Source organism: Melopsittacus undulatus, chromosome 6 (assembly GCF_012275295.1).
Source record: "Melopsittacus undulatus isolate bMelUnd1 chromosome 6, bMelUnd1.mat.Z, whole genome shotgun sequence".
NCBI lineage: Eukaryota > Metazoa > Chordata > Aves > Psittaciformes > Psittaculidae > Melopsittacus > Melopsittacus undulatus.
Window position 1 is genome coordinate 61,019,543 of NC_047532.1, and position 12,571 is coordinate 61,032,113.

The 12,571-nt window shown below is 42.9% G+C and overlaps 1 protein-coding gene across 3 annotated transcripts in view; it reads right to left on the bottom strand.

Moving 5' to 3' along the window:
- Positions 1 to 12,073, bottom strand: part of CLCC1 (chloride channel CLIC like 1) — a 14,449-nt gene extending 2,376 nt beyond the window's left edge. The window contains exons 1-11 of one of the 3 annotated variants that reach the window (XM_034063926.1): positions 11,857 to 12,073; positions 11,152 to 11,289; positions 9,341 to 9,433; positions 8,346 to 8,453; positions 6,810 to 7,031; positions 5,586 to 5,726; positions 4,313 to 4,406; positions 2,870 to 2,967; positions 2,635 to 2,781; positions 1,817 to 2,107; positions 1,192 to 1,308 (exon numbers count right to left, since the gene is read on the bottom strand). In XM_034063926.1, the coding sequence (XP_033919817.1) occupies positions 1,192 to 1,308; positions 1,817 to 2,107; positions 2,635 to 2,781; positions 2,870 to 2,967; positions 4,313 to 4,406; positions 5,586 to 5,726; positions 6,810 to 7,031; positions 8,346 to 8,453; positions 9,341 to 9,433; positions 11,152 to 11,280 (1,440 nt within the window). In that variant the 5' untranslated portion in view covers positions 11,281 to 11,289; positions 11,857 to 12,073. The other 2 variants (XM_034063925.1, XM_031048038.2) reach the window with 2 other exon arrangements.
- Between the last annotated feature and the right edge of the window lie 498 nt (positions 12,074 to 12,571).

The window sequence follows — 12,571 nt, forward strand, 5'->3', positions numbered from 1 at the left end:
AGCAGCAGCCCAAGAAGTGCCAGGGAATCACAGGGGTGGAAAATGCTTGGCATTAAGTAATTGACTTTAAAATGCTACAAAGAGGAAATCTATATATGCTGCTTTTTTACTTCACCTTGGCTACTTCTACTGTCAATAAGGATTTGCTGGCTGAGGTTGTTCAAGTATAGCAACTGTCAGTTACAAAACAGTGATTTTAACACCAACAGTGGGTAACTGTTCACTTCAGGTACTTACAAATGAAGCGATGTCTTTTTTAATTGGACTATTATACACTTGAACAAATAATCTGTTGTTACTTTTAGCTTCAGAGTAAAATGTCATCATAAGAATAGTTAGACTCCAGATAATGCAAATTATGTCACAGTTACTGGAAGTTTTACAAACATGCTCTTGCAGCTTTTGTAGCACTAAAATTTAATCCTACTGAAACTAACACCCATCCTCCTACTTTTAAGGAGACTTGCCAGAATATTCTTCCTAAAAACATGTGTTAGCATTAGCTTATTGTGCTAATCTTTGGTACTTAATTTTCTAATAAGCATCTGCTACAACATCACTTCCCTGCAGCTAGAAGATAATCATTAAATTGCCCTAAAACTGAGCTGACTCATTTTAAAGAATATAGAACAAAAGATAATCCTGAGACATTTGAGCTGTGATTTGTCTTACATGAATATCAGTGGCTTCCTTCAGATCATGTGACAGTAACCTGATGAGACTTACAGTTGCTAGACCAGAATATCAGTGCTTTCCCACCACTATATGGTTTTCCTCAAAACTTACTAACACAAGTTTCATTTCGAACAGTCAGCAGCACTCCACAAGCCTCTTTTCTTGGCCATTTAAAGTTGTATTATCTTATTTAACACAATTATTTCAAATTACAGAAGCAGAACCTATACTCAGTCTCTGTTTTTAACCCCCCACCTTAGAGCTGTACATACTAATACTCTGACCAACGAGTAGGTCCCATCAGCACACTGATACTCTTTTCTACTTTTGAAAATTCTGGAAGAATAAACAGCAGTTTGTGACAACCAAAGATTAGAGAAAACTTACAGCAGAGCTCAGGCTTCCTCAGTCTCCCTCCTGTGAGTCATGTGAGCTGTTCTTTGTCTTTTCTTCACACGGTTCCATTGCAGAATGCCTCTGTTTGAGGTTTTTACTAGGATCACAGTTTTCACCCACCTCTTGCTGTGCTTTCTCTGGTTCCTGTTTCTGCTGCGCAGATGCAGGTTCTTCAGTGTGGTTTTCAGCTGTGGTAGTTTCTAGTCCACAAACTTCAGACTCAGTGCGCAATCTAGTCTGTAAAAATTAATAGTAAGCTATTAATCAAGTAACCCCAAGCAACAGCATCTCTTGTTTCAAGTGCAGCTTGGTTCAAGGGGCAGAACTCCCCCAAAACATGTCTGGTCTTGTTATTTATTTTCTGGGACACAGTACACGTAAATGCGCACCATTTAGAGCACAAGGCTGGCTTTAATTTTCTGTAGTGTACAAAATAGTCAGCAGTGCCTTTTTTTCCACCACCTTTCTTCTGTGGGGAATCATTATTGCCCAGGATGACATAAGTACTGATCTCTCAAACAGAAGTTACTTCTTTAAAGAAACCTTAATTCAGTAGTTTCCTGCCACAGTTAGCCATTGCAGGCTATTTTTCCACAAAACCCATGCCCAGTACACCTCTACCAAACAGTTATATAGGGGCACAAGCATGATTTGGGTTAAGGTTGTTGTTTAAACATGTTTTAACAGATGACATTGAAATCTATTAAATTACATGCCAGGTCAAAGAACATCAAGCCTAACATACACGAGGTTCTGGTTTGTGAGACTCTTCTACTTGCGTATCTTGCTGATTGCCTGTATGCATGCCAGCAGGACTTCTGCCATTTCCTGGTCTCAGAGAAGTGTATTCCCTGTCATAAGGTCCTCTAGAAACATAAAGAGGCTTCTTTGAGTAACAGCCATCTCCTTTGCTCCCATCGTACTGCCCAAAGTCTATCTTGTCCTGTTGATTGTCAGGGGGAAGAGGACTTCTCTTCTGAGAAGATGTTAAGTATCTTAACACAGATACTGATGATCCTGCGCCATAGCAGAAAACCTGGGGGAGTGAAGAAGAGGAATAAAATGTCAAACATTTACAGCTTTCAGTTTTCATAGGAAATTCCAAGCCAAATAAGCTGCAGTAGAGACACATTTGCTGCACTCTGAGCACACTCACACACTGAGTTCATCCCCAGTGTTACGCTAAAAATGCTGAAGGCTCTAACTTGATGCTTTTATGTACAAAGCATCAATTACACACATCACTGTGTAATGACACAAAGAAGAAATAGGAACTAGGCTGCAATAAACTGTCACAGAGTCTAAGATTTTAAGCAGGTTAATGCTTTTTTATCCCATTTGGGGAGTGGAGATGTGGTTTTTAAATACAAAATTACCTATTCTAATTGCTAAAACAACTGTACTAGAAAGACTTTGTCAAGAAACAGTTCTCTTGTAGAAATTATTTTATCTGTGCTATGAAGTCTGTTAGTAAGTAGTACAAGTAAGAAATAATGTAAAATTATACTTAATATATAAAAAAATAAAACTGAGCTTTAAAATACTAGATAAATGTATACAAACCAGGACAGCCAGAGCCATAATAATTAGCACTGGAATCTGCAGGAAAAAAGGGATCTCCTTCATAACTGCTTTGATGAATTCACCAATACCTTGTCCTACGTGCTTCAAAGGCTCTGTTACAAAGTTGGTGAAAGTAATTGCCAGTGCCTACAAAAACACAGACAAAATAGCCATCGTTGACACCAATGACAAACAGGAAGGTGAACAGTTCCTATGGGCTGGGCATATACCGTACCTTGGTGGGTGGAACCAGCAAAACGGGATTGACGAGTAGAGTTTCATAGTACTTCTGACAAGGATCGTCCTGAAACGTCCATTTACTTCTGAGCCATTCTGTAGCCAAAGCAGAGACTTGGTTTTACTACTTTAAAAAGTATTTTTTTATGACAGAGCTGTAATACAGAAAGTAGCATTTCAATTACAGAGGAAGGAAATCCCTTCTCTAGATATGGTTCAAAGCTTGGGTTTGTTTTTAAAAGTCTCTGATTAGCACTGCAGTTTATCCAGTCATGGGGATGTGGGAAAGAGCAGGAAGGAGCGGAAAGGCCGGAAAGAAAGATTCAGGCTCTCCCATGTCTTAGTCAAGAAAGTTTTCTTAATTAGCTGAAATTAGTCCTAGAAGCCTCAGAAGAAACACAAGTCTTGTCTGTGGGAACTATTAATCAAGCCCATCTTGTCCACAGCCACTGCAACAGAAGTGATTTTGAATGTTACTACTCACTTGCCAAGCTGTGCATAGAGCAAAATGTGTATTGCTTGCAAGATGTCAAGGGACTATTTCAGTTACAAACATAAAGTCTTACTCCTTAAGGGAACTTTTAAAGTAAAAACCAGTAATGAATGGCATCAGTGTTTCTGTAGTCTGATTTCACTGCAGTCTGAGCCACTGAAATTTGACATAAACAGAATGATCATTGGCAATCAGTTATAAAGGGAAGACCATAACAAGCACTCAGTAAGAGTTCCCATCACTAACTTACCTGCTATAGCACTGGTAACAAATAATAGCTAACAGAATACTCAGCTTTCTCTTAAACTAACACCACCAGAGTACATTGTTACAGATGTTATTGCTCAGGACCATTGTACACGCCTGGCAGATCAAGAATCAAAATCTTTTTCTTCAATTCTGCCCTTCTCTCTCAAGTAAATGGCACTGGGTGGTCCTGGGGGAGGGAAGCTCAGAAATACAGTGTAAATTATAAGGAAAAAAAGTAACACTATGACATGCTCCTAGCATAGTTTTGTTATCAGGTCTCCTCCAAAGGCTTAGAAAAGAAAGTCTTGGGGAATTGAAAAATGGGAAAGCCACATAATAATAGACTGGTTTGGGTTGGAAAGGACCTTACAGATCACCTAGTTCCAACCCCCCTGTCATGGGCAAGGACTCAGACTAGAGTAGACTGCTCAAAGCCCCATTAAACCTGGCCTTGAATATTTCCAGGAATGGAGCAGCCACAACTTTCCTGGGCAACTTGTGCCAGTGCCTCACCACTCTCACAGGGAAGGATTTCTTACTTATGTCTAATCTAAACCTATCCTCTGTCAGTTTAGATCATGTATCACTGAAGAAAATTCAGTGTCCTACCCATGAAGAAATGGTGAGTATTCTTGGATACTGTTACCGAGTATTTTGCAATCTTAAATACAATTACAAAACACTGAAGCAAGTATTTACCAATCAGACTTTCCTTCCAGTTGAGCTTCTCAGCACAGACGTTATCAAACTGCCCCATTTTTGCGATTTCTGCTTGGTGTTGTGCAAAGGCCAGCTGTGGGAGAGCAGGAATTGCTTGTGAAACACAACACACAATGGTGCGGGGTGCAGCACTGCACCTGAGCTAGTGACCTTTGTGGTAATCACCCAGGTCAATCTGTGTGAAGAAAAGCCTGCTACCTAAACAATTTAACAAAGTTAAAATGTAAGTATTTCCTGGAAATGGATACAAACTAATGGGATGGCTACTTCCAAGTTACCCTCCAAATGGAGGCTAAATTACCAAAAGACCAAACTCCAGTATTAGAAGATACCAGTTCAGGGCAAAAGTAATCATACAATATACAATGGTTTGGGTTGGAAAGGGCCGTAAGATCACCTAGTTCCAACCCCCCTCCCATGGGCAGGGACGCCTCATGCTAAATCATGCCACCCAAGGCTCTGTCCACCCTGGCAAATCTGACAACATCACGATTCCTTCAAATGCTTTTGGATTAAAAGCAGAAACTGCTCCCTGCAATTACTAATTAAAACATCAGGACATCCTGGTTTTGTTTTTAAAGTAATTCCTATTAACAAATGCCTCTATTTATTTTCTTTCTGCCTTACAGTTTGCAACTGATAATCAAATAGAAAAAAATTAAGTCAAATCATCTGTACAAAACCTCTGACATTCTTCACAAACTCATTCCGCCTGTGTTCCAGAGCCATCCCTCCCTCGGGCACCCACTGCTCCTGTGCCTGACAGGCTGCAGTTTCATCCTGATAGCAGAATGTGAGGACCAAGACTTTGTGGCTGGACTACAACCTCATAGCACAAATTCCACCCCATCAGAAACACCAAACAGTAAGCCACCTGATCATAAGTAATGAAACATTTATCTCTGGCCTGTCACATGTTAAATACAGTTTCAGCCAGGGGGTCTTTAGAAAGATACACAATCCCACAACCTACTTCTGTAAGACTTTTCTACCATGCTGTGTTAGACAAGTTCAGTCTCCCTTGCCCACACAGGAGAATCACAGTAGCACCACTGTAGTTCTCTGCCCCCCTGTGGCAGGATGAATGCCAGCAGCATTTCTTTTGTTGTTTAAGCCCAATATACCTGAAAATATGCCAGATGTTCATCCCTCTATCTATTTTGCTGTCAACTAAAAGGAACTAAATAACCGTAACTTCCTCATAACTGTAACATTTTAAGCCTAAAAGCCATTAAGATTTCTAACAACTTACCTTATACAAATAAAGCCAATTCCATGCAAAACTGATCAGAAAACTTATTAATAGTACTCGCTTCAGCTGAACAAACCAATGAATACGTGTCCAGAGCTCTGTAGCTATTACAATCACAATACACACTAAGCACAACAGTATCTGAAAAATAAAAGACAAAAATTATGATGTGCTAAGCTTACTGCCAGTACACAGGACGGATCTTCCAGCTTTTGCTTTACTAGCATCATTCCGTGGAACAACTGACACGGAGTTTTTCCATGCTTTCACAGCAGACCAGCAGCAGTACAAGGCAGAAGAGTTCCATGGTGTTACTGGCTATCATTCCTACCACAGCCTGATGGTGCAGTTGCTCATTTCTTTCTTGTGGTATTTAGTTATTTCTTCCTTACAGTATCTATCATGTTACCTACCATACTTAAAAACTATAGCATTGGCATAATTCAGTATTGAATATTATATGCCTGGTATGAACCACAGAACCACTGCTGCCAGCTCCTGCACTCTGGTTAAGAGCACACTGGTTAACAGCAGCAGGACTTCAGTGGAGCCCTTCAGTCCCCTTCCATCTGAGGACAGCAAGGTTATGCTAGTCACAGCTTGCTTTCTTCATATGGCATCCATGTACCTCCCTCAGAACTAGACAGGCTACTGTCAAGATTACATGGGCATCAAGCATTAGCACATTCTACATTGTAAAGATTTATTCAGAGAGCTTCAGCTTATTGGGGATCCTCAGCCCAGCATTCTAAATCCATTTTAGAGAATACAGCATCACACACAGCCATGCTCTCCTCCTCTCCAACACTATATAATTTTTTCCACCCCAAATTCACAAAACCCCCTGACCTGGTAAGACCTCAAATACATACTTCTCTCAATATAAACATATTCCCACTTCTGCCGAAGCCAACAACTTCAGCATCTATTTGAACAAGAGACAAATCAGGGAAATTTATAATGCACGAGTTGCAGTTTAATTGCTAAGAAAGCACTGGAGTTTACTGTGCACCACAGACTCCCAGAATCTAATGAGTCTTGCAACAAGGATACAAAAGGCACACAAAAGGTGAAAACTTCAGCAACCATGAAACAAAAAGAGTGACTCACTCAAAGTGCGATGAGAAGAACCGCTGCAGTTGTCAATATTCATTGACCAGACTTGCATAAAGAAGCCAGTAACTTAAAAACCCACAAAACAACAAAAATCTCTTTTTCTCTTACCAGAAACATATTATATAGCTCTATTCCAAATGTGTCTTCAAATCTCCAGTGCCAAGCTTTATAATCATGGTGCTTAAAATTGATCAAAATGTCGCTAAGTGCATCATCTACAGCACCCGACTGCCATGTTTCCTCCTGCAGAAAACGAAGGATCTCCAAATACGTCTGTTTTGTGAGGATGATCTCAGCATCATAATGGACATGATCCATGTTTTCCTCAGGCTAAATTGAAAGCAAAGCAAAACAATGTTTAAAAGCTGTTTGTAACTAGAAGTACAGATGAAAGCCTGCATCCCTAGGTGAAAACCTGCTTAGGTGCCATTCACTCTGTATCAGCACCTTTTTGAAGTAGATTACAGGATGCAGACATGGGACAGGGAGCACATTGTTTCCAGAACTTCATTGTTCATTGTTCTAAAATGCATAGAGCACAAATTCCGCTGCTTTGTGTCCTTTCGACTCGACAGCAAAACTCTCAAAAATTCATTGAGTTCTCACCTGTTACTACAATTTTAGAACTACTGCTCATGAGCAAGCAATAACTGTGAATGGGCCATGTGTGCCTCCATCATGGCTGTGCAACATACACAGAAGCTATTAAATATTTAAATAACAAGTTTTGTATTGCTAAGTAGCATGTTCTTTGTTAAATACTAATTTTGCTATTGCCAAAAATATATTCCTGCACCTCTGAATAGAAAAAAAAAGCAAAACAGAAAAACAAAAAAAAAAGGAAAAAAAAGAACAACAACAAAAAAAAAGGAAAAAAAAAAACCCAGTACAGAATGGTTTGGGTTGGAAAGGACCTTAAGTTCATCCAAGTCCAACCCCTTGCCATAGGCAGGAGTGCCTCACACTAGACCAGGTTGCTCCAAGCCCCTGTGTCCAACCTGGCCTTCAACACTGCCAGCAATGGGGCAGCCACAGCTTCTCTGGGCAAAAGAGACTATTATATTGTCTTCAATTACATAATCTGTCTTTATTATGTTATTTCCTTATTATATTATTGTCTTCATTATATTGTCTTTTATTAAGGCAGACAATAATATAATAATATAACCATATAATAAAAACAGACTACATAATCAAAGACAATATAAGAAGGTAGTAACATGATTCTTCTATGCCAACTCTAGTAAGCTGCTATTCCAAGATGCTTAATGAGGTAGAGTCTGAAACCAAGGTCACCTAAAGGGTCTACAAACAAACAAGATCTGGCTCTTCCCAGTTTAACAACCATTAATGTGAACTGAACAGGTTATGACCAGAGCTGCATCACCACAACAGATACTGAGATACAGACTGAATTCCTACAGTCTTCCTCTGGATGTTTTTTGTATCAAACCAACGAAACACCGCTAACTCCCAGCAACATGGATGCACATACTTGTTTCCTGTCTTCCTCTGCAATTCAGTTCCCTTCATTCTCATTTAAAGTATGCCAGAATAATGCATCAATACTTGGTAACTGTGAGAAACACATGAAGCAGCAATACAAACCCTAGTTAATATTTTGATGCCAGTTCCAGTACTCACCAGACCAAGTTTTCCAACTTCATTTAAAATCTTATTTAAGTACCGCTTAAAAATATAAAAGCTTCTGCTTTCATGGGATTTGGCAATCCTCTTCTCACAGTCTGCAACCTGCAATGGGAAGACACTTTTACTCACTTCTTGCTCAAACCAGCTTGTTCACAGGAGAAAAGAAACCCCAACCAACACACATAACTCAGGATTAAGCGAGGCACATTAATTTAGCAGTAATCCTGTGATTAGATGAAGGGTGCATACAGTTATAGAAATACCACTTCCCATGGGTTTGGCCAGTACTATAGATTTCAGCTCTGCTAACAATGGGGTTTGATTACCAACCTCAGTGAGACCAGGGGAAAAAATTCAAATAAATTGGGATTTCTTTTAAGTTTTAAGTTTACATCAGAGAAAAAAAAAAACAACAAAAAACAAAATTGAAAAAATATTAACTAAAACACCATTAAAATTACATATCCCATTGGGTCTCCAAATGGGTGAGGGAAGTGAGAGCCCCGGTAGCTACTTAAGGATAACGGCATCCCCCTGATGTCGGAGGACAAAGCAGTGTTGGGGGCCTTCCAACGGCCTCTGAGAGCTGCAGCGCTGCACAAAGCACCAGCCACAAACGTGTCTCTGTGCTCACAACCCACCCCCTAAAACACGACAGAACTGAACAACTTGGAAACAAAAAGCCATGTTTCTTCACTTTTGGCAACACGATGTGACATCAACACCAGGGAACAGAGGCACATAGCTCCTATCAGCTTCTGTTACACTATACATCTTTTTGGGTAACAGACCTCAGCAGGCAGAGCTACAATTTGGAACTGAGTTCAAATCACGCCTAGTCTCTCCTCTGACTGAAGAGTTCTCTTACATAATGCATGGTATCTTACAAATCACAATAGCAATTCACCTGTTCTATACTACCCAGAGAAGCATCATCAGAAAGCAGAAAGTATAAAAGGTTCAAAAACATTCAGAAGTTCCATACTAACCTTCTGTTGCAAAGAATCTACTGCCCTGGAGCAACTCGATATTTCAGTACTGACTGCATTGCCAGTGTCATCCTCAGAGTTGTGGTAGTTTGCCTTAAATTACATCAGAAAAAAACATGTATTTTGAGAATTGCATAACTTGATCGACATCCCATGTTGTGCTTCTATGGTCAGATCACTTTAATAGGAGCAAGGAAGCTAAAAACTGAGCATTGGCCTTTGCTGCCAGTACTCTCCCAGCAATACTCCAGCTGCCTCTACAGTTACTTTAGGCTCCTAAAGGAAAACTGCTTTATTTAAAGGCATGCTGCCTGCAAAAAGTGAGGTCTTGCCCTGTCCTCCCCCACCTGCCCTTTCCCCTCCTGTGAGTGCTGGTGAGCCACGCAGAGCATCAGATTAGATAAATCCCACTGGCTACAACTGACTCAGCAAGCAAAGGGGCAGCAGACACAGCACCGGTCCAGCCGGCCACACAGCCAGCAAGTAAACACAAACCCTACTCTGGGTTGCATGTTTTCCTTCATGTTCCCTATACGCCATGAAACATCCCTTTTCTTCTGTTAACTGCTCAGACTTAAGCTTTAGCAGAGCTTCTTCTAACCTGCCAGGTATGCTCAGTGAGGAAGGGCTCCAAAAGGAAGCCCAGCATCACAGAGACCAGTGAGCTCATGCTTGATTTTGAGGACCAGGGTGGCCACACACCCTGACTACCTGCAATCTTGCACTGCAGAGCAGAAAAGAATCCTGACAAGATGCATTAACCCAAAGCAGTCATTTTCAAAACGCAGTTCTATTTTCGTGGGAGACAACAGTAAAACTCCCAATACTGCTCCTTCAAAGCCAAAGCAGCTGGGAACCATGTTTAAAGATGCAAAAGCTTATTTAGGTTTGGGGATGCAAATGACCAGCAGGTGGACTTGGCGCAGGGTGAGCCCGAGAGGGAACTCTACTGATCAAAATAACACAGGTTTGTTTCTAAGCTTCAGAAAATTACACCTGAAGCATCAAAATGGTATTATTCAAAACCACAAAACCTAATTTGAAAGCTGAAAAGTGACAACAATCAAGGATGTCTGCACAACCAACCACAGGTCACAGTGCCATGTGTGCATATAGATACTGGATAAGCATCTCATGTTACATACCTCATACAAGGCAACCAAGACAGTTCTCCTTGTTAAAACCAGCTTTTCATACTTTATCATCTCCTCAATGCTCATGAATTATTAATAATATAGCACTCAGTCTCTGTTTTGACATTCCTTCTGAAAACTGATGCCCAGCATCACAAACCACCACTGACCATAACAGTCTCATAAACCAGGTTTATTCACATACTGCTGGCAACACTGGATAATTCAAGTGAAATATAATCATTAACCTATTTCATCAGCTAGGAACTTAATTTTCCAGATATTTAACATTCGACTTGAGAAACAACAGCTGCTTAACCAAGTCCTTTGCACAAGAAATAACTTGTGCAGCCACAACCTGCTCTACAAATCAACTGCCAACTGTGAAGACAAAAGACCCAGCCCTGTGGCTTCATCAGTGCCACAGCAACTCCTCAGGAGAAGAGCTCATGATGCACAATAATAGAGGTAACTAGTTTTCAACCTTTCAATTCAAACAATGAGAACACAATACTTTTCTGCGTGAGGATTCAGATGTAACCTTGTAAGACTTCAAAAAGGCCAATTCTACTGATTTCTAATGCCATGATTTAAGGCCAATCTTCCAACAGTGTGTGGCTGAAGGACTGTTTGGCAGAGAGAGGCACGTATGTACTCATGCACCCTTTCTTTTTCTACCTTGTAAGGTCTCATTTTTCCTGATGCTGCATCGTAGTTGAGCATATCCGTGGGGTCAATCCATTCATCGTCTTGGACTTTACTGCTCCCTGCTAGCACAACTGCACTTAGCACCAAGGCAAACAGCATCCTGTAGCACTAAACAGAACAGGAGGATGAGGTGTTATGTGCTGTACAAACACCTGAAACAATCTCACAACCCGAAAACATTACCCAGGGTGGTTTAAACAAGTTCTCCATCGAGCATGATAAACGTCACTTACACGCTGTTCTCCCCCAAAGAAAACAGTCGGGAACATGAAGCAATGGAGCTGTCATGTATGACTGCATCAATACCGCTGTTTGTAGCTATCGGCAGGCGCAGTGCTGCTACGCACGATAAACCCGCGCAGAGCTGCTCCGGGCTTCCCGACAAGGCTGCAGCTCCGGGGTCACCGCACACTCGCCGGCAGGACTGGCAGCGGACATGTGAGCATTCCTGCCCTGCCCGCTCGGCACCGCTCCCGCAGGCCCGAGGCCGCCCTCCCCGCTTCCCGCCGGCCTCGGGCCGGGAAAGCCGCGAAGGGCCGTGAGCGCTGACACAGCTCAAACCGGGACCCCTCTGTACTCCTTCCTCTCCTTCGCTTCGGCTTCATCTCTCCCGTTCACCACCGCTGCGGCCACAGCACCCACCGGCCCTGTCCCCGCTCCGCTCCGCCCGCTCACCGTCACAACCGCGCCTGCTCCGCACGACGCGCAGGCCGGGCCGCTCCAGGCCGCTGCCGCCGAGGAGGGTCCTCGAGCTGCTGCCAGCCCCTTCCGCCTGCGTGCCCGCGGCGGCCGCCACGCTCCTCAGCCCCGGCGCCGCCCCGAGGCCCGGGGGGGCCGCTCTCGCGGTAGCTTCGCTGCGCTCCGGCTCTCAGGCGCTCGGAAGCGCGGTCGCGCCTCTCCTCAGGCCGGGCGGGCAGCAGCTGGGCGGGTGCGAGCGGCAGCGGTTCGGAGATAACAGCACCGGGAGGAGCTGCTGCACGCAGGGGAAGGCAGAGCGGACCGGGCCCAGCACTGCACATGGGAGACGCGGCCACAGAGCGGCAGCACTCCCTGCTCAGCACCGCCCTCGCTCCCCCTGTACAGGGGCTGGGTTTCGGTGCCTGCAGTTACAGACACGCAGCGCACCCCTGGGTAAACAAAGGCCGGGGCGGCGAGCTCCCTTCGAAGCACAGCTCGGACTCAGCCCAAGAGGCTGGAACTGAAAGCACACAAACGAGATCTGCTCCGTACAGACCCAAGCTACAATGAAATTCGTCTAAGGAAATGAGTATTTGTAGTGCTCATTAGAAACAGTCCGCCAGCTTTGGCCGCAGGCAGACAGCTGGAGGAATACAAGTCAGACACACCATCTCCCTCCAAAGCAGCACTAACACCTGAAGTGTCCGGTATG